The 22,445-nt window shown below is 44.4% G+C and overlaps 1 protein-coding gene across 1 annotated transcript in view; it reads left to right on the forward strand.

Annotated features, from left to right (window-relative positions):
- Nucleotides 1-932: 932 nt before the first annotated feature.
- LOC308309649 (uncharacterized protein) overlaps nucleotides 933-22,445 on the forward strand; it is a gene marked incomplete at its 3' end in the record, with an annotated part of 131,007 nt that continues 109,494 nt past the window's right edge. Inside the window, exon 1 of the mRNA XM_080755559.1 lies at nucleotides 933-1,062. Coding sequence (XP_080611685.1) covers nucleotides 937-1,062 — 126 coding nt within the window. The 5' untranslated portion in view covers nucleotides 933-936. The remainder of the gene's footprint in view (nucleotides 1,063-22,445) is intronic.

Here is a 22,445-nt window from a genome sequence, read left to right on the forward strand (position 1 = left end):
ATTAGTCCTCTATTTCTACCAGCCACTTGTTTCTATACCCCTCCATCTGTTCTCTTCTCTCTCTCTTTAGAGGTGGTGGCGGGGTGGGGTAGGGCGCTGAGCCGCGAAAAGAAGCATGCTCAGGAGGGGGGGGGAGGGCGTGCAAGAAAACAGGCAGTCTGCAGGTGCCTTCGTCGATCAGATTGTACTCGTACCAGCTAGCGTTCTGTAGCTCTTCTGACAGCAAGGGGGAGACGTCGTTTGGAGCCAAGAAGAAGGAACGACGCCGGGGTGTGCAGAGGACGAGGCAACAGAAGAGGTAGAAAGAGCAGCAGGATCCCCCCCTGTGCTGCCGAGCACAGGACTGCGTGACTGACTGGTTGTGTGCGTGCGTGTGTGCAGAGAAAGGGAGAGAGAGAGGGAGGAGAAATAGAGGAGGAGAGAGAGGGAGGGTGGCAGAAAAGGGGGAGGGGAGGCATCACGGACGGTGCAGTGCATGCGAGCTGACTGGAGGAGTATCATCATCGGCAGCAGGCAGCACAGCATCAGGACCATTAGTACGGTAGCATTGTTGTCTTGCTGCCGGGCACTCAGTCACTGCCGCGTAGCATCCTGCTAATCTATCTCCCTCTCCCCCCTCCCCACCCCCTCTCCCCCACTCTCTCTCTACCTCTCACACACACATATACACACACACTCACGTCAAGGCACAGACTTGCCGCTGCCGTCACCCTCCCTCGCGTACACTCAAGCAGTGGTGGCCACCAAGGCTAGAGGTGCTACAGCGTTTGGGAGGGGGGGTGGTGTTCTCAGGGAAACGACAGAGGGACACAGCACGGGGACGACAACGGCCGGTGCTATTAGGGCCAACGGGAGGAGGCGGGCCGGAGGAACTACGGCGACCGCAGACACAGCAGCAGCAGTAGAGGCAGGAGGAGGAGGAGTAGCGACGGCATCATGGCGCAAGCCGCCAAGCAGCTCCGCAAGAAGGCGGACATCGCGGGAGCTGCCGCGGCCGAGCTGAGGGAGAAGGAGGAGGCCAAGGAGAAGAGGAGGAATAAATCCCGGGATCGCAGGCGCAAGGTATGACTGGCCGGCTGCCTCTGAAAGCAGGGCAGGCTGGGTATTATTTATTCCATTTACCTCTATTGCGCTTACGCGTGAGTGTGTGTGTGTGTGTGTGTGTGTGCCCGCACGCACGCGCATGCACGTGCACACACACACACACACACACACACACATGCGCGCAACGCATTGACACACGCACATGCACACACCTACTGTCCCTTCCAATCTTCCGCCCTCCATCTGTTGTGGAAGATTTTGGTTAGGGTGCATTCACACAATTGTATGAATTTGCAGCTATAGTCTGCGTATGTGTGTGTTAAGTGTGTGTGTGTGTGTGTGTGTGTGTGTGTGTGTGTGTGTGTGAGAAACCAATCGTGCACATTTGATCTGGAACAGGTTGTGTTCGCTTGGTCAGACATTTAGCTCTGGGGGAATGATGATAAGGATGCTTGCGACGATGACTATGCTCATGGTGGTGTGAGGGAATGTCCTTATTAAGGAATTGTGGGCAAGGTTTTTTTGGGGGGGGGATTTATTATCATTTTTGGGACGTGCATACCACTCACATCCGTCTTGTACGTACGGAGATGAGCACTCCCTGATATTTTTCGAATGCCACCCTTCCTTGCATTCTAATGACATCCCTTCTAGCATGACCCACAAGTTTATTTTCTTCCACTAGAGGAGGACATCGTCCTCTTTGCTCTGGACTACCCCCCCCCAATATGGTGGGGGGGGGGGGGGGGTGCAAGGAGAGGTGCACGATTAAAATGGAGGTATCCATTTCTTCACATCCGTGTGTTTAGTAGTTTGTAAATGGTACAACTTCGCTGATTCTGAACCTGATTCCTATTGTTTTGATGTGAGATCATGTATGGGGGGGAATACCCTATGTCTGTGAATTTCGCCTGCAAAATGCGGAAGTGTACGCCCTTTGACGCAACACGACTGATTTGACGTCACAGGCTAAGGATTATGTCAGTGTTTGTGTTAGTAACGTGTGTTGCATTGATGTTGATTTGAAAATGGACACGCAGACTGACGACATTGAAAATGCTCCCCACCGGGTTATGAGTGCAGGAAGGCAGTCTGGGCACCTGCTGTCGTCGTTACAAACATTGAATTCCCTCCTGCTTTCTCCTCCTCTTCGTCATTCTTCATGACAAAGCCTTAAGTTACTGTAAAATATTCTGTTTTGTATGTGAGCCTGAAATGGATGTGTAGACTAAGAAGTATGCTCTATAGCTACAGTGGTGCGTGTACATACAGTATGCATATTGTATCTGATCTTGGGAGCTTTAGCTGGCGTCATAATTGACTGGCACATATTTACATTGTGTGTGTGTGTGTGTGTGTCTGTGTGTGTGTGTGTGTGTGTGTGTGTGTCTATCAAAGGGAACCTAGTTACACTAAAGAAAAGGCAGCGATCCAAGCACTCAAAAGGTTAAGAAAATGAGGAGAGGGTGGGTAAAAATAAATGTACTTTATTTAGAAAAGTTAAAATAAGCCAACATGTTTCGACTCGAACAGAGTCTTCATCAGGGAAAGTATGTGCCTATAGTTACAGTTCGTGGGTGCTCAAAACTTTTGTTTGCTCCAGTACCCCCCTTTTCCTCCTTACTGTACCCAACTACCACATATAAAACTATATCTAGCATTTCGTTGCTGCAGTAAGTCAATCTCGCATGCATTTTTATTGAGAATGAATTAATGAATAAAATCAATTAATGCATAGCTCAGATAAAGACAAATGCCTTGGTTCAATAGGGTCTGAATCATATGTTGTTTGTTTACTCGTGTACTTTATTTTTTGTGATGTCTACTTCCCTAATAATTGTGCAATTGTATAAGCTGTCTACAGTATATGCTGTCTTTGTCTGACGTACAGTATTAGACAGAGAGTCAGTGACTGTGCAGCTTGGGTAGGGATAGGAGTTGGTAGTGCTATTGTAATAATGATTCATTCACTGATTCACTGCAATTATCTGCATACTGGAATTTACTCTTGGTCTCACAGCAAGACGAATCATGAGTGAAGCAGCCCTACCGTTCGTAAAGTAATCTAGATTTATGGATGGAAGCAATGGTGTAGCAAAGGCCTGGGTGAAAGCTTGGCAGAGTAATTATTATTATTATTATTATTATGAAAGAAAGTTGAGGCATTAAAAATATTTTGTACTTAACAATAGATGCCACTGGCTAACCATAATCATTGACTAATAATGACATTTTGGCTCAAACTCTCGGATAGGAACCAGTTCTGGTCATTAAGCTATTTCAACACAAAACATGGGTTTCTGACTGTGTCCCATCTGCCTCGGCATAGTAGGATGAGAGCAAACTGAGGAACTAGGACACTGGCACATGTCTGGCTGTTATAGGGTTGTCACGATTACAAATTTAAGTTGACGATTAACTGGCACACAAATAATTGTGATTAATGATTTAATTGTGTTTTAGGAATTGAACATTGGCACATATTGTTTGTTCTTTAGGCTTCATAATCACAAATTGTACAGGGCAGATATGTCAGATTTGGGACGTGGGTCCCTTTTTGAAACTCTCAAAGTTAATAAACAAACATTCCAAAAATTTACACACAAATTATTTCAGTAGCACAATTGTGCAGTGTACAACACCGGCAGCATTTGTCATTTCCAGCATGTTTACTAGTTGAAGCCATGTCTCAGGAAGAGGTCATGTTGGAACTTGGAAGATATATTTTTGGAATTTTTCTCCTTCCCCTTTCTGCTTCATTGGTTCTGCCTCCATCTCCCTGTGTGTCTTGGTCCTTATCTGTCTGTCTGTATCATCTCCGACACATATTCTAGAGAGAGAGAGGAGTTGAGGGAGGGGCCATAATCAGTGGTGTAAAAGTAGATTTACTCAATTATTGTACTTAAGTGCAAGTTACTGGAGTATTTCCAATTTTCAGTACTTTTACTTCTACTTCACTACATCTTAAAGTAATATTATACTTTTACTCCACTACAATTATTTGGCAATACTACAGTACTAAATAGTAAATACTACAAAATAATAATAAAATGCATACAAAATACAAAAGAATGAATATACAAAATAGTAAATACTACAGTATTTACTTTGTAGATTTTTGTTAATATTATTATTACACACAGTAACGACTTCAGCCATATATACTACATTTCACCAGCATTGGGAGCTTGTAGATTGTCTATTTTCAAAATATTTTGATGCCAATACTTTTGTACATTTACTCAAGTAAATGTTGAATTCCAGACTTACCTACTTACTTGTAACAGTAAGTATTTGCAGTACAGTATATTGATACCTTTACTTATATTTCACCACTGGAAGAAACTGCAGTCACTTAATGTTAATAGTAATTGTTTGCACCCTATGGCCAGAAAAAGAATGAAGTCTGTGTGTTTGACTGGATTGCTGAATTCCTACAATGACCATAATGCTTGGGGTGCCTCCTTGTGGAGAGGGGGGAGGTGTGACTTGTAGTCCTGGTCTGGTTACAAATGGTTGCAAATTAGCTCCTTTGGATGTAAATCAAACGGTGCTGCATGGCATGATGCTGCATCTACAACTCCCTCCTCTCGCTCAAAGGTCATCTATTCTACTGCATTTCCAACCGAGATGCTTCATACACTTCTAGACAGCCCAGGGAGTAGGGGGGAGGTGTTCTGATATAGCCTGAAATACAGCGTGATTCACTACGTTCCTGTTTCTCACTTCACTACTACTCTGCAGTCTGGCCAGTGGCCAGGGTCCTATTTCACTCGTATTTCCATTACGTAGGCAAGTCAGGAAGTAACTCGAGTTTTATGTTGGAAACAAAACACTGCTACTAAACATGCATTTACACTGGAAGGACCACAATAGAAATATGCTCTCAAGCTGTTTTTGGTTTAACCCCTTTGTTAATGTATGCATTTTTGTCAATAAAAGTGTTAGTCGGTCAGTCAGTCAGTCAGTCAGTCAGTCAATCAATAGCGATTGGTTTCAATATTTTAATTAAATAGACAGCCCCATGACTGAGCATGACAACACATGGGGCGCAACATAACACACTTAACAATACAATTAAGACATACAAACAAAAATAATATACAGTACAAATCATAAATTACATGTATATCCAATAGTGATTGGTTTACCATATACACTCTATGTATTTCATCGTATGGCCAAAGTATATTGAACACATATTTCAATATTGGATATCGATTATCGGACAATCTTATCTTTCATGTTTTTTGACACTGTTCACCTATAACGGCATGCCCAAAACAGGGACACCAGGTTGAAAGAGGTTAACTAATGTGTAACAACACATAATGCAAATAGGAGAGCTATTTCAGCAATCACATTCATTTATTTTAATTTAATCTCTTAGCTGGCAACCAAAACATAGACAGAGGCCTAAAATAAGAGTGAAGGAAACATTAACCCTATTAGGCTATTTGGCCAATACACGGTTGACAAAAGTGCTCATGGACACAACTCAGATAATCAATAACATGGATACAGTAGCTGATGGTCAGTCAGAGCCGCGGTTAAACCTTAACCACAACCTTAACCCCACTGACCCTATTCTGACTGAGCATGTCACAATAGACCAACGTTTGGAAATGTCAGATCTACAGGCTTGAAGACCTGCTGTTTTTTATATTTGACGTTCACCGAAGTACAGTATATATAGGGTTTAAGTGGTTAATATGAGTCGGTAGTATCGGTTTCTATTCTCATGAACATTAAGCTTTATAGGCATGTGTAAAGTAGTTGCACACTTTCCTCCAGGCGTGCACTTAATTCAATAGATTCTGAGATGGTGCATGCGTGTGCGCGTGCGTGTCTGCGTGCGTGCGTGTCTGCGTGAGAAATGGCATGGCTCCAGGGTATCTTATTCGTCTTTTATGTAACCTCATGGATGCGACATCCAATAATGTACTCATTTCAGCACTCAAGTGCTGATCGCTCTGTTGAGGGTATGTTTTCCCTTGTCTCTCTCTCTCTGTCTGTCTCTTTAATTTTCTCTCTTTCAGTCTCAATGTAGAATTTTAGATTGTAAATTGTAATCGGCAAAGACATTCAGTGTTTTTAATGGCACCTATTGTGCGTATTGTTAAATAACCATAGCCTTTAGCTGTGTGTAATGGCTTTAAAGATGTGGATTTCACCATCCACATGGGAACGTCATGGCTCAAATGTGGAGCTCAGACTTCATGTGTTCGTAATCTATGTCTATGCCATATCTATATGACGTGTGACTCCAAATGTATACAGTACATACAGTGTTGATTTTTACAGCAAATTTTGATTTAGTTTTGCTCATAGACTAATAAACATAAAGTTTTACTTTTAGTCGACTAAGGGCCGATTCATACTCCTATTTTAGAGCCGAATAAAAGTCGGTTCGGCTCTGTAGAGCCTACAATTTGACGTCATTTGAGGTTCGGGGGGGGCGGGTACCGTCCTAAAGTCGGCTCTTCGGTGCTACTGAAACTTTCTGACGAGCCGAAATCATGTCGGCACTACAGTGCCGAAACAGCGGTAAAATAGGAGTATGAATCCGCCCTTAAGCTACAGTTGATTTAGTCGACTAACTAAAATGTATCTTGGCGGGCCTTGATAGGCGTCATAAACTTTGATTTATACTTAGCTGCGTGCCGAAAATAGCTGATCTACAAGCTCACAAAGCTTATAGATCTGCAATTTTCAGGGCATGACACCTGCACACAACCAAGCATAAAATGACTTGGTTCTACTGGATTGTTTCTGCACTAGTCCCTCCCTAACAGTTTAGTCTAGTTTTGTCTGTTTTTATTTGGTTTTTATCAGTGAAAAAGGGTAGTCGTCAAACCTTTTTCGTCATAGTTTTAGTCTACAAAATGAACACTGCATTTAAATTGAATAAACGTCATATGGAAAACATTTGTTCCAGTGATTTACGAGATTAGTCGCACGCACACGCACGCACGCGCACACACACACACAGACCCTTGTAGATGGTTAGACTCCTGCAGAGCCACAATGTAATAGATAGCTGGATGTGTCACTGCTGTATGCGTTTTTTCCCTGTCATCATCATCAGTGACAGTTCTGCATGAATGAACACAGTGAAATGGAGGAAACTCGCTCTGATGTTTTTGTTGATGTGAGATCCCACTGATTTCACCCGAACGCGCACTGTTGATTAGAGTAGCGAGCTGCATTGACTGTGAGTGATCACATGACCTCAAGTACAAGGCTGACTTAAAAAAAAGAAAAAAGGGAAACATGTATCCAATTATTTTTTTCCAATTTTGTAGTCGTGCCAATGGGCTCTATGCACACAGACAAATCTTCCTACTTCTGGGCCCCTTCCCTACTTCCTTCACAGGTGTTACCGATGATACTAATTAAGGCTCTGTTCCATTTAGTGTACAGTGGTTCTCTAACTTTTTAATTTCAAGGAACCCCATAACTCTAAGAGGGCACAAATGGAACCATTTGAACCATTTGTACACACTCAGAGTTACACACCCGTACGGGGCCATTTGGAGCCATCCACTCAAGGATACTTTGAGACCCACTGGCGTATAGCAGAGTTGTTTCCAGTGAGCCAAGATGCACAATAGCAACACCCGTTTGACCAGAATGGAACAGAGCCTTCATAGTATCATTGGGATCACCTGGAAGGAAGTGGGTAAGGGGCCCAAGTTTTCCAAAAAATGGCATGTGTGCATAGAGCCTATTCAGGTTTTAAGTCCGACATCATTTTGTAATCCTACGTCACGTTGGGGTCCAAGAGGCACCAGCTCCTGTTTGTTATTTCATCTGACGTTTTACATGATACAATATCTATGGAATTCTTGATCCAAGGCTAGCTTTCAATGTGCCATGATCTGTTTTTTAATGCTATATACCACGTTCCCTAACCTTTCATATCATGTTCAGGTTCATAAAAGTATACTAGCACGTTCCCTGGCATGTGCCATGTTCTGGCTAAAACAATCCCAAATTGCAACTTACCATATCATCTGCAGCCATTCACACTGCAGAACGAGACTTTAGTGGGTTTTCTTGTCTCAGATCGGTTCAAACACAGAGAGACACAGCACTGCGGCATATGTCACGGCTTAAAAAACAAATGAATTCCTCCCGCTGCTGTTGTACTCTACTGTCTCACCTGCTGCCAGTGAGGAGCCCCCACCTGGAGGATGTAGTGTCGTGCCTCCGCCCTACTACTCCCACTCAACATTCCCCACTGACAGGGCCCATCCCAGCCCATAGAAGTACGTGCTATGACAAAGGTCACCCTCCCCACGCAGCTTCTCTCCCTGAACAAGTCCAATTTTGTTGGCGTAGCATCACACGTTGCAAGCTTGATGCACCACACCACAGTGACCACTGCACTTGACTAGCCTCGCATAGCCAGCCTTCATCTGCCTTTGCAATGCATATTGCCCCAGACAGATTTAAGTCTGGCCCCTCTCAATTGTGGGAGGACTTCACGTCCGAAGTGGTGACGAGCCAACCAGATTCGTCAGAAATGAAAAAAAGGATTGCTACGCGAGGCTGGCACTTTACCCCTGTACCCCCCCGGGGGTACTGTACATTATTCCAAAGCCGTTCTTTATTCACCAAATTGCAACAGTGAACGGTGTTGCTAGCTTTCATGGGAGTAAACGATGACCACGTGCATGTTTGTTATTTGCAAACGCTCACTTGTTCACAATTCATGTGTGAGTGCTCCGCATTTATACATAACACTGATTATGAAAGACTGGTAGAATACACATAACTTGTTGAGGTGCTGTGTTAGGATAGGATTAGGAAAAAAGAATAGAATCCAGCGGTTGTTTACATCCTGGATTCATTGCGCCTTGCAAAACACTGGCACTGGCGATTGAATTAGCCCTTCACTAAATCCCACCCCAAAAAGCGATTGTCCAATGCCAATCCAAATAGTTTAGCAACGGTTGCTATGCAGGTCAAGCTTTCTTCGCTGCAAACTTGCCTATTGGACAAGGATGGGTTGGGGAAGGATTTAGTGAAGGGCTAATTAAATTAATGAATACCTAGCACACAAAGAGTTAATTTGTATAGAATTTACAGTTATATTAAATTGTATGATGACTATTGTGGTGTTCTGCGCACTAATTATTAATTACGTGACTTGTGTGTCTGTGGGTGTGAATAAGTTTGACCTGATGAAACAAACATCATTCACAATTTACAATTTAAATGTAGGCAATTAGCAGATGCTCTTAATCCAGAGCGATTTACAGTAGGCAAGGTAAACACGAGAATCTTGGATCATAGTTAAACTAAGAAACTATCAGTCTAACTACGGTATAATAAAAAAGTAATAATATGTACATAAATCATAAAATCCTCTACACTTAGACCAAACACTTAGTTGACTGGTGTCAGCTCTGAACTAGGTTCGCTGTCTTTCTTCTTTTTCTTTCCACCAAATCTCTTAAACGAAAATAGCCAATCTACAACCCGTCGCAATGTGTTGTGAGCTTGTAGATTGCCTATTTTGGCAAATGATGTTCAAGGGGTTAACATAGCTATCAAGACTCTTGCGCGTGCTCTAATTCAGCCCTCCTTTGACTATGCTTCCACCTCTTGGTTCTCCAGCATCCCAATGTCACTTAAGAATAAGCTTCTTGACCCACCTCTTTCCAACCCATTTTGCTAGTCTAAATTGGCTCCGGGTTGAAGACAGACTTAAGCAATTGAAAATGGGATTGACATTCAAAATTGTAAATGCAACCTTGCCCTCAATGCCCTCAGTGCCCACATACCTGCCTAACTACCTGAAAAAAGTGAGCAATACCCACAGCCACAATGGTTCCACACATTTTCAAATCAAATATCAAATATACAGTGCTTTATGTTTTTCCTGTGATGATATCCTTTTTTGTTCTTTTTTACCTGTGATGATATTGAATGTAGTTGTTATTGTTCATGTCATGTCTATGAATTGATTGCACAAGACCGCAATTACTTTTTGTTTTGGTGCTATACCTTTTGGATTGAGTGTTAAATCAAACGGTTATTGGAGCATGTGAGTTTGCGCTTTGCGGGTTCTATTGCCAACACTTGTTATGACGATATTAAGATTAATGCAGCACGATTAATCAAAAAGGATCGCGATCTAGATTCAGACACCTATGTGATCTCATTCCAAAATTTTAGCAAGAATCGTGCAGCACTAGTTGGCTGTCCAATTTTATTTGTTGACAAAATTGTCATTTAGTTTTAGTCATCATAGCTTAATTTTTATTTTCATTTTTATTCCCTTTTCGTCTGTTGAGGAACATTTTTCGTCATAGTTCTAGTCAACAAAATCAACACTGCTGCACTGCCAGGCGATTTGGCTCGCACAGACTGCCCCAGGTGTTTCACCCAGGCAGGCCAGGACCATTCTCTTTGAACAGTCCATCGCAGTAGACTCCATATGCATCCAATATGGTGAGAGTATGCTAACAAAGACTATTAAGCGCTGCCCAAACAAATAGGCCACAGCAATATTAACAATTCAGGCTAAGCACGGAGCCTTCCCTTTTTGGCACGGAGTGGAGCAAACGGTATTAAAGAGAGAGGGAGATAGCCTTGGCCAAAGGATGCTACAGTATATACAAGGAGGCCAACACGAGGCAGCAGGCCTGGCAAGGCCTCTCTGTCTTCACAGGGAAAGCCCCATGCCAAGAGATCCACAGAATGCAAGGAAGGAGAGAGGAGGGAGCATTTGTCACCGACCTTTTGAGTTGACTGTTCTAGGCTAGGCCTAGTTTTACTGTTTCCACCTTTCCCATTTCTAGAGGGATTTTGTTATGAAAGTGCTTATGCACTTATGTGGGTGCTCATGCTTTCTTTTCCTGTTAAAGTAGTTTAACCTAAAACCGCATCTTTGTCATTTTACATTTTAACCACTTCAACCATTATTTTATGGTTCTTGACATGAAAACAACCACCACTGATATAGAAACATAGGTTTTTCTGAAAACTGTTGGGATTTAGAACACATTTGTAGAATGGGCCTCGATGTCATAATGGGATAACAAACATTATATGCCCCCTTCACCCCCTCCACCTGGAGTAACTGGACCTGTTATGCTAACCCCTGTCTGTCTTGTTTGTCTGTCTTGTCTAATATCCTCAGTGTTCATTTCCAAATTTAACTTTTTAGAATGTAAACATGTGGGTACATGTTTGCACTGTCAGAGTTAAATGAACACATTTTACTGTGAAGGAACGCATGAGTTGGTTAGGCCTGTCATAAATTATTACATAATCGTCTAATTGCAATTATTTGAGATAATCACAAATATTTTTGCATAATCGTCAATCGTTTCCATGTTAAAATGCAGATGCAAAAATAGCAGAAATAGCAGTTTACGACTATTTCCTCTATTTTGTAAAGTTTTTGGATTTTTTTTCTTTCTTATTAAATGTGTCAGTGATTTCTTTGTATATGTAAGTTGTGTATCATATCTGCCTTGCACAATTTGTGATTACGAAGCCTAAAAGGCAAACAGAAACACAGATTGTAACGTTACAATTTTGTCAACTTAAGTTTATAATTGTGACAGCCCTAGAGCTGGTACTGTAGGTAAGGTATACCCAGACCCGTTGTGTATCCCTACAGCTGGTAGGTAAGGTATACCCAGACCCGTTGTGTATCCCTGGTAGGTAAGGTATACCCAGACCCGTTGTGTATCCCTGGTAGGTAAGGTATACCCAGACCCGTTGTGTATCCCTGGTAGGTAAGGTATACCCAGACCCGTTGTGTATCCCTGGTAGGTAAGGTATACCCAGACCTGTTGTGTATCCCTGGTAGGTAAGATATACCCAGACCTGTTGTGTATCCCTGGTAGGTAAGATATACCCAGACCTGTTGTGTATCCCTGGTAGGTAAGGTATACCCAGACCCGTTGTGTATCCCTGGTAGGTAAGGTATACCCAGACCCGTTGTGTATCCCTGGTAGGTAAGGTATACCCAGACCCGTTGTGTATCCCTGGTAGGTAAGGTATACCCAGACCCGTTGTGTATCCCTGGTAGGTAAGGTATACCCAGACCCGTTGTGTATCCCTGGTAGGTAAGGTATACCCAGACCCGTTGTGTATCCCTACAGCTGGTAGGTAAGGTATACCCAGACCCGTTGTGTATCCCTGGTAGGTAAGGTATACCCAGACCCGTTGTGTATCCCTGGTAGGTAAGGTATACCCAGACCCGTTGTGTATCCCTACAGCTGGTAGGTAAGGTATACCCAGACCCGTTGTGTATCCCTACAGCTGGTAGGTAAGGTATACCCAGACCTGTTGTGTATCCCTGGTAGGTAAGGTATACCCAGACCCGTTGTGTATCCCTGGTAGGTAAGATATACCCAGACCCGTTGTGTATCCCTGGTAGGTAAGGTATACCCAGACCCGTTGTGTATCCCTCGGTTCTAAAACGGTCCGTGTGCAAAAGCCCAACCATCTCGCAGCTCTGACCAACCATGCTGAGCTGTGTGCAAGTGACAGACAGAACCATACATTTGCTAGTTGTGCGTAGGCCTTTGCACTCTTATGCCTTGCGGGCATAGAGCGCAGCACTGATTAAAGACCCGTATTAATCTCCAAAGAGTATGATCTATGAGCTTCAGTTCCTATTAACAATGAACCGGATGTCGGACTTAAGCAAGTCATTATTGTGCACAGCCAGGGTAGTGCATTCACTCCCAATGTGGGTAAATAGCGTGCCCTAGATTTGGTTTAAGACGAGGGATGAAACAATCGCCTTGTATGTGAGAATACGGAGGAAGCGAGGGAATGAGGGAGGGAGAGAGAGAGAAGGCAAGAGTGTGTGTTTATTTAAGAGGACAATCTAAAAGAAGTGTCCCAGATTTCAAAGGGTGTGTGTGTGTGTGTGTGTGTGTGTGTGTGTGTGTGTGTGTGTGTGTGTGTGTGTGTGTGTGTGTGTGTGTGTCTGCCCGCCCGCAAGCGCGCACTCATGCATGCAAGTGTCCACGTATGTCCCCGGGTGCACCATATCTGTACAAATGCACTTGTATGCATGTACTTATGTTATGTGAGTGTGTGCCCGTATAATATCCATGTTTCTATGTTGTGAGTGAACAGTGAATCAGGCATCAATCCACTTGTATGAGTGTATACGTGTATAATTGTGTTTATCGTGTTCAACCTCTCGCTCTGTGTCACTTCTGCTCAATATAAGACCTTGCGACCTTGTAAATACCTTGTAATTTTTCTACGTTCTCCTGATTGATTTAAACCATGAATATTTACGTGGCGGTTGAATGAGGCTCAGGGGGTCCTATGGTGTCCAAATGGTCCTATTGTATAATTTCAAGTCATGTCACGTGTGCATCTATTAAAGCAGTGGTTCTCAAAGTGATGCCCCCCAGGGTTCCAGTGCTGGGGCGTAGTGAGGTTGTAGAACAAATTCATATTTTATTTTATTTCTGTGTCCGGTCAATTTCCCATATGGGATTATCACAGACATTGATTAAAACAAAACAAAAGAAAACATAGACATTCTGGTGTATACATTACCCAGCCAGCAACTCATAATACGACCTGATTTTGAACAAGAGACATACCGGTATCTAGCTGTCATGTAATTTTGTAAACCTGCACATAGTATATTTTTAATCGAATGAAAGTTAATCTGTTATAAGTCACTCTTCTCCTCCTATTTGACACTTTCAGATATTCTGAAAATGACGAAAAATGAATTCAACATGGAGCTGCTATTTTTTAAACAATTGGAAACAATCTTGAACCTTTTTTGTGACATTGTGAAAATTCTGACAACCACACAAATATTGTGGAGCTCAATCTGACCCAACATATTTTCAGATGGAAACACAAATGTTTGAGAACTGCTGCTGATGCTTAAAGAAAAATATCTATCCTTCTCTAAAACACCCTCAAATGCATTTTTGGAGATAGGCACAAGGAAGTAGCACACTTGCTCATCTTCAAGGAGGAGAAAGACTATAGAGGGAAGGAGGAGGATGGGCCAAGGTCGAGCAGAGTAAAGTAACTAAGTACATTTACCTGTACTTAAGTACTGCACTAAGTACAATGTTGAGATATTTGTACTTTACTTGAGTATTTCCAATTTCCAATACTTTTACCTCTACTACTCCATTACATCTCAGAGGCAAATATTGTACTTTTACTCCACTGCAATTATTTAAAAACATTAGTTACCGGTTACTTTGTAGATTTTGATTATTATTACAAAACATACATTAACCACAAACATAGATAGATTTTGGCCTTTTGAAAATAGATCAATTTCCATTTTTTTTATACATTTGAAAACTTGAAATGGGACATTCTGCATAGTGCATACTTTTACTTTTGGTACTTTAAGTACATTTTGATGCCAACACTTTTGTACTTTTACTCAAGTACATTTTGAATTCCAGACTTTTACTTAATTGAGTATTTTGATTGCAGTATTGCTACTTTTACTTAAGTAAAACATGTGAGTACTTTTTCCATCACTGGCTGTAAGGCCGGCCCGGCACTGAGCAGCCACAAGCTATATTTACCACCTAGCATAGGGTTACACTGCATCCCTCAGCACCCACCCATCTATCTACAACACGCTGCTGCAGCATGCCAACCCAGCACCTGCTGATATACTGTGTATCTATCTGCTCCGGATCTGTGCTCGCTGTGCACGCACCGTCGCACGTACACATGCACATGATGCACACACACACACACACACACACACACACACACACACACACACACACACATACTGTACACACAGTGATTCATCACGGGGACACTGATGCTTATCAGCTACCTCTGAGGACTGATCTGGCCTGACTTGGCCTGTGAGTGTCGTCCGTTATGTTCGGAAGCACAGTGTGATTTTAAGTCAGGGTAGCCTCGGGTAACATTCAGCCAGGGCTGAACAGTCAGAGGATGCAATGGCCAGCAGCTACCACTTGAAGCAGTACTGTACAAGCAAGAGGGCTGGTGAAGTGCCATCAGAACGTGTGCGTGCGTGCGAGAAGGGATGTGATGAAATATGCGGCCAGAGAAGGCTCAGATGTCAGAATGATTATGAATGGGCTGGACAGGCGATTGTGAAAATAAGTCACCCCAGGATCCTTGCTGTTGTGTTGTGATCTGCAGCTGACGATAGATCTGTTCCGAGTTGAAGGTATATTCACTTAGTTTCGTCAATATTATAGGCCCGGCCCGGTGTATCTGTGCGTGCGTATGTGTACTGTGTGTGTGTGTGTGTAATGTTTAATATTTGTAGGCTTGTATGTCATTGCATGTTTTCTTTATATCCAAAGGAAACCTTTGTGTATCTGTGTGTATCTTTGTCAGTCACAGTACACATTCTGATCCGCCTTATCTTTCTGTGTAGAAATACCAAAACATTTCCTTTGACTAGTTAGACGCAAGACAGACATGCAGATCTTATCTATACACCACTAATTAAGTCAAAGCTATTCATTGAGCTCATCAAATGGCTTCAAAGGAGATGACTTATGAAATGTTGACTAATTTGATTTGAGATGATACATGATATAGGCTTCGTTGAGAGATTGCAGGCAAATCTGATTTGTTTCTGAAGTCTGCTCTTTGGTATTGACTGACTTTCCACACTATTATTTGCAAGTGATTGGATCCGATTTTTGCATTCAGACATCGTCCACCTCTCTGCACTGGTTGCTGCGGTAACAGTGTAACAACACAGGCTACATAACGTTTCACTTGTCCTCTGTTTTTACAATGGCGAAAATAGCAGATCTGTGCAATCTTTTGTGAGCGACACCGTCGTACAGAGCAGGCACAAACACAACTGGCCGTTGTTCGTGGGTGTGTGGCTGCTGGTGTTCTTTGTCTATGGCTGTCACGATTACAAATTTAAGTTGACAATGAATTGTCACAAATATAATAGTGAGGCCAGCGGTTGGAGAAGCCCCTGCTAGTGAGGCCAGCGGTTGGAGAAGCCCCCGGCTAGCTGTGAGAAGTAGAACCGGCGCGGTAAATCTAACGGCAGGAATTATTCAGCCCTGGAGGAGGTTCATGTGGCAGGTGGTCTTGATGACTAATGTTGTGGTGGTGATTACACCAGTGACACCAACCGCACGTGCACGGAAGCTCAAGTATGCATGGCAGAGGTGCAGTGGTGTAAAGTAACTAAGTACATTTACTCAAGTACTGTACATACTGTAATTTTGGTAATTTGGGTATTTTCTTATACTTGAGTATTTCCCATTTTCACACTTCTACTCTTCAGAGGAAAATATTATACTTTTACGCCACTAAATGTACATGAAAATGTTAGTTACTTTGTAGATTTCGATTAATATAAGTTATAAAAGAAAACATTTGAAAATAGCTCACAATGCGTTGCTATGCGTTGTGAGCATGTAGATAGCAATATCTTTACATGGTCATTTGATAATGGGATGTCTTTACTCTTTTTGTAAGTACTGCAAGTTCTCTTTTGGGTCACAATCTGAAAACCTTTGGAAACCTGAGCTGAGACAGAGTTGTGATGAACCTTACATTGGCATTCAGGATTTGCGCTGCCTGCATGCCAAGATTGAAAAACTCAGGCAGGTCAGAAAACATTGAGGAAATGAGAAATTTGAATCTTATTATACAGGGTTTCACTGCTCCAGCGTCACTTCATCTTACAATCATCTATTTACTTGATTTTCCTTTTGGATCACACAGAGGGGGCTGTGCAGCTACAGTGTAGTTTAAAATCCGGATTTGGTTACATTTGTTCACTCCCAGAGTGGATTTTGTTTCTATTGTACCAGATGAGATCCAACAATGTACAGATGTTATTCAATCCACTGTAATTGTACGGTAATTCAAGCTGGCTTGTAATACACCCATCACAACAACAAACGTGGAAGTGCGTGCGTGCATGTGTGTGAGTACCTGTCACACATCTTTACCAAATGTTACCAGAAACGTTAATTGCAATATGAAAACACAACTATAAACTCCCTGTTGCTCTGTTGTTAGACTATATGCTTTAATCAGACCATTACGTGTTGATGTATTCGTCACAGCTGCTATCCATTTCCACCTCCTGTTCGTATCACTGGCTGGCTGTAATGAGACCTGTTCTTCACCACTGTAGCTACCAGCTATACTAACACATTGGCTCATTAACAGAGAGAGAGAGAGATAGAGAGAGAGAGAGAGAGAGAGAGCCAAGGCATGGTGGTGGTCGCACATGTCCTTGCATGCACGCACAGTCAGTGCGCGCGCACACACACACACACACACACACACACACACACACACACACACACACACACACACACACACACAGACACACACCCCTTTGGTGGTGTTATGTAATGTAGAATGAGAGCTCCTGTATCACGTGACCTGCAGGAGTCCACTAATGTGCTGAAGCACAGTGTACTCAAAAACTCAAAACTGAAATATAGAAATATTAGTAAAAGTCCGGATTTCAAAATGTACAAAGGTACTGACATCAATGTACTTCATGTACTTAAAGTACTAAAAGTAGAGTACTCATTGTGCAGAATGTCAAAATCGGCTATTTTGAAATGGCCGGAATGAAGTTGTTAATGTATTTTGGCCCAACAGTCTGCTGTGACGCAGGCGGATGTGTGCACGGAGGCTTCTCGCCCTAAGGCCGTCTTACTGGTTGTTATTATACCAATGCAATTGAGTGGTGCATGTTGAGCATGTCAGACTTGTACTGTACTGTTGCGTTTGTCCTGGTTTTGGTACCGCCTCTGGTAATACAAGGGGTTCACAAATCCCTGAAAGGTTTAGGAACAGGCATTCTGAACCAATTAATTTTTAGTGGAAACACTCTGAACTGGTTCAATATTAGGCGGCACATTTCAACCCTGGTGGAAAAGGGGCCATTCAGTACAAGGAATTATACTTGTTTATTGTTGTATTGGGGGGGGGGGGGGGGGGGGGGTAGTTAAACCACTGGAACCAAAGTATCACATCTTCCAAGAACATCTGCCAAGAACAGCAGCTATGTCTTCAGCTCTACCACTTCACATACGGTACTGTGTAGAGGCCAACCGATGCCAGATCTTTGGGTCCGATCCCAATCTTGGTCAAAAAGTACAAACACTTTTGAACATTTTTTAATTGGGCTCAATTATAAAATTGGGACACATCAGCTACATAACTGCCGACACCAGTCATAAAAAATTCAAATTATGACCGATATATTGGCCGATATACTGTATTGCATGCAATGCATTAGTAATGTATGTTTAATTTTTTAGAGACCTTTTCACAGACCCAACAGTCACAAAGTTTCACAGATTTTAAAACCAGCATATCAATAAGAAACTAGAAAGCAGTTCCCTACGGAAACTGTGTGGGCTCGCCAAAAGACGCAATGTATATAATGTACAGTAGAAAATGTATTAAAGCTGAAGGAAAAGTAAAAAAAAAGAATGTATAAAAATGTGTAAAAAGAATAAGCATAAATAACTGCATAAAGCGGAATAAAGTATGTGGAAGTTGTAGAAGTGTTTTTAGAAGTTTTTCTTTAAATGAAAAAAAAAAAATCTTTATTAAAAAAATTCAAGTTTTTTCTTTTAAGTAAAAAAAAAAAAAAGAGGTTAAAGTTTTTTTTTTTTTAAAGTTTTCATTTTTTTCAAAAAATTACTTTTTTTTCAAAAAATTACTTTTTTTTCAAAATAATACTTTTTTTTCAAAATAATACTTTTTTTGGAAAAAATACTTTTTTTTGGAAAAAATACTTTTTTTGGAAAAAATACTTTTTTTGGAAAAAATACTTTTTTTCATTTTTTTGCGTGCGTGCGTGCGTGCACTTGCGAGAGCTGTGTAAAGGCCAGCCAATAGGAAGACAGGGTGTGTGTGTGCGTGTGTGCGTGCGTGCATGCTCTTGCGAGAGCTGTGTAAAGGCCAGCCAATTGCACAAATAGCAGACCTACAAGCTCACAAGGTATCGCAGAGCAACTCATTGAGATCTTGTAACTATAGGTTACTTTAGTAACCACAGTTATTTAAACGACTGAGCGAGGTGAATCGCCCTATGGGGAGTGCCATCTCTGGCATGAACACACAGAATTAAACCATATACTTCACGAACAATTTCATTGGTCGGGACTTCTACCCGCCCATGGCATGATCACCCCTCCCACCGGGGTGATGACGTTCCTCTCATGCCACACGGGTCATTCCATGTTAACCAGATTGGCTTCTGCTTAGTTAAGTCAGAAGGGTAGTCTTTCGGGCGATTCACCTCGCTCAGTCGTTTAAATAACTGTGGTTACTAAAGTAACCTATAGTTATTTTAAACTCCTTCACTCAGTGAATCGCCCTATGGGGAAATATAAACTCCCGTATAGCTACCTACCAGTTGAACAAGTCCCAACCAACGTCACAGGCTTTTTACCTGTGACGGCCAACCCAACCCACCTCTTACCTGGAAGCGACGTCTAAAACGGCATGAGCCATTGCAGACGGCACCACATCCAAGTTATAGTACGTGGCGAAAGTCGAAGGGGACGACCAGCTCGCCGCCGTACAAACATCCTGAATGGGGACACCCTTAGCGAGCGCCCAGGATGCAGACATACCCCTAGTAGAGTGAGCCCTCAAGCCCCCTGGGGGCTCCACTCCTCTCTCGGCATATGCCAAACGAATGGCTTCCACAATCCACTGTGAAAGTCTTACCTTCGTTATCGGTTTTCCCTTACTTTGGGAACCCCATGACACGAACAATTGATCCCCATTCCTGAAAGGAGCAGTTCTGTCCACATAGTGTCTCAGCGCTCTGACCGGGCATAGGCAATTCAACCTCCTCTCCTCCACAGAGGAGAAAGGCGGCGGGTGAAATGCCATCAGATCGACCGGGGCGCAGCCAGAGGGGAAATTCTTAGGCAAGAACGCGAGGCTCGGCCTAATAGAGACTCTAGAGTCGTTCCCGCTGAATCTCATGCAGCTCGGGTTGACCGAAAGCGCATGTATGTCGCTGGCTCGCTTCGCAGTCGTCAAAGCGACCAGCAGAGCAGTCTTTAGTGTGAGGAACTTCAAGTCCACTGTCCCCAGTGGCTCGAAGGGGCCCTGTGAAAGGGCGTCCAGTACCAGAGTCAGGTCCCATGACGGGACCAGAGATCTGGAAACTGGACAGGCTCGCCTAACGCCCGCCATGAAACGACGGACTAGCAGGTTCTCACCTACTGTCTTGCCGTCTACCCCCACGTGGTACGCCGAAATGGCCGCCAGGTTGACCTTCACAGAGGATTGGCCTAGACCTCTGTCCAGGAATTCCTGCAAGAAGGTCAGAATGTGCCTCACCGAAGCCTGAAACGGGATAACCCGTACAGGTCTGGCCGCACACCAACGTTCGAACACGGTCCAGGCCGTGTTGTATCGTTGTCTAGTAGACGGGGCTCTCGCCCCTAGAATCGTCGTGATGACGTTCGGGGGCAGGCCTTCGGCATCCAGGTTCAGCCCCTCACGGGCCAGACCCAGAGGTCCAGGTCCTGTGGACGTGGATGGAAGATCTCCTGCCCCGCTTGGGTGAGCAGGTCCCTCCGCAGCGGGAGCTGCCAGGGCTGGTCGTACAGGAGTGGGACTATGTCCGACCTCCAAGACCCCCAAGCCGGGGCCACCAGTAGCATGCATAGGCCCTGAGTCCTCACCCTGGCCAGGGCGGGGGGGATCAGGGGCAGAGGAGGGAATGCGTAAAGCAGGCCCCTCGGCCAAGGGTGCGCCAACGCATCCATGCCCAGAGACGGGGACCCTGTCAGGGAGAAGAAGTACTGACACTTCGTGTTCTCTTCCGACGCGAACAGGTCCGCCACCGGCGTGCCGTATCTGGCCCATATCTGAGCTGCTACTTCCTTGTGCAGCGACCACTCGTGGTAGCGGAGTGGGCCTCTGGACAACAGGTCGGCTCCTGTGTTCAGGAGTCCTGGGACATGGCAGGCCGTGATCGACAGCAGATGCTCGTGGCACCATGTCAGTAGCCTGTGTGCCAACGTGCGCAGGGATTTGAGCCCTCCCTGCTTGTTGATATAGCACATTGTCGTGGTGTTGTCGGTTCGAACCAGAACGTGACACCCCTGGATAAGCGGTTTGAAGTGCCGCAGGGCAAGGAAGACCGCCAGGAGCTCCAGATAGTTGATGTGTGCACGCCTCATGGCTCCGTGCCACACTCCTCTGGCCGTCCTGCCGTCGTGGGTGGCCCCCCACCCCGACATGCTGGCGTCCGTGGTGACGATCTTCCTGGTAAGGGTCTGTCCCAGGGGAACACCCTCCACCAGGACACCTCTGTTCGACCACCACTTCAGGGCGAGTACACAGCCTGCAGATACCGTCACTCGCCGTGACAGGCACCTGGTGGGCACACCTAGGGACCTTATCCATCTCTGGAAAGGTCTCATGTATAGCCTGCCCAGCCGTACTAGGGAGATGGCCGACGCCATGAGCCCGGCCATCCTTAGGCAGGTTCGGAAGGGGACCCTCTGTCCCGTCCTGAACAGCGTCACGCACTGTAGGAAAGCGTCCATCCTCGCTTGGCTCAGTCGAGCCGTGTAGGAGACTGAATCCAGTGCTATGCCTATGAAGTCTATCGACCTTGTGGGGACCAGAACACTCTTCTCGTGATTGATGGTGAACCCCAGGGAGGTCATGTGGAGCACCACTTGAGTGGTGTTCCGCATCGCCTCTCGTGCAGAGTCTGCGCTTAGTAGCCAATCGTCGATGTAGCTCGCTACGCGGAGACCCAGGCGCCGCAGCGGGGCAATCGCTGCCTCGGTGCATTTCACAAAGACCCTGGGGCTCAGGGACATCCCAAAGGGGAGGACAGTGTATTCGTACACTCTCCCCTTGAAACCGAACCTCAGGAATTTCCTGTGAGGTGGGTAAATGGGAATATGAAAATAGGCGTCTTTCAGGTCTATCGACGTGAACCAGTCGTTCGGACGTATGGAACGTACGAGGGACTTGGCCGTCAGCATTTTGAAGTTGAAGGTCTTGAGGTACCGATTGAGAGCCCGTAGGTCCAGTATCGGACGTAGCCCCCCCCCTTTTTTCTTGACCAGGAAGTAGCGGGAGTAAAAACCGCTGCGACTCTGAGTCAATGGTACCTCTCTGACGGCCTTCTTCTCCAGCAGGGACTGAATCTCTGTCTGGAGCACTTCTGCCGCTTGCCCACGAGCTTCGGAGAAGAGGACTTCTGCGAAAGCGGGTGGTCTCATAGCAAACTGGAGCCTGTAGCCCTTCGCTATGGTGCGTAGGACCCAGGGGGATGCCCCGCACAGTTCCCACTGCGGTCGGCATCGAGCCAGAGGGTTCTCTGTGGCCATGGGAGCCTCCACTGTGGCAGTGGAGCTCCCTGGACGAGAGAAAAATTGGGCATGACC

Source organism: Protomyctophum bolini (genome assembly GCF_963924005.1).
Source record: "Protomyctophum bolini genome assembly, chromosome: 22".
Classification (NCBI taxonomy): Eukaryota; Metazoa; Chordata; class Actinopteri; order Myctophiformes; family Myctophidae; genus Protomyctophum; species Protomyctophum bolini.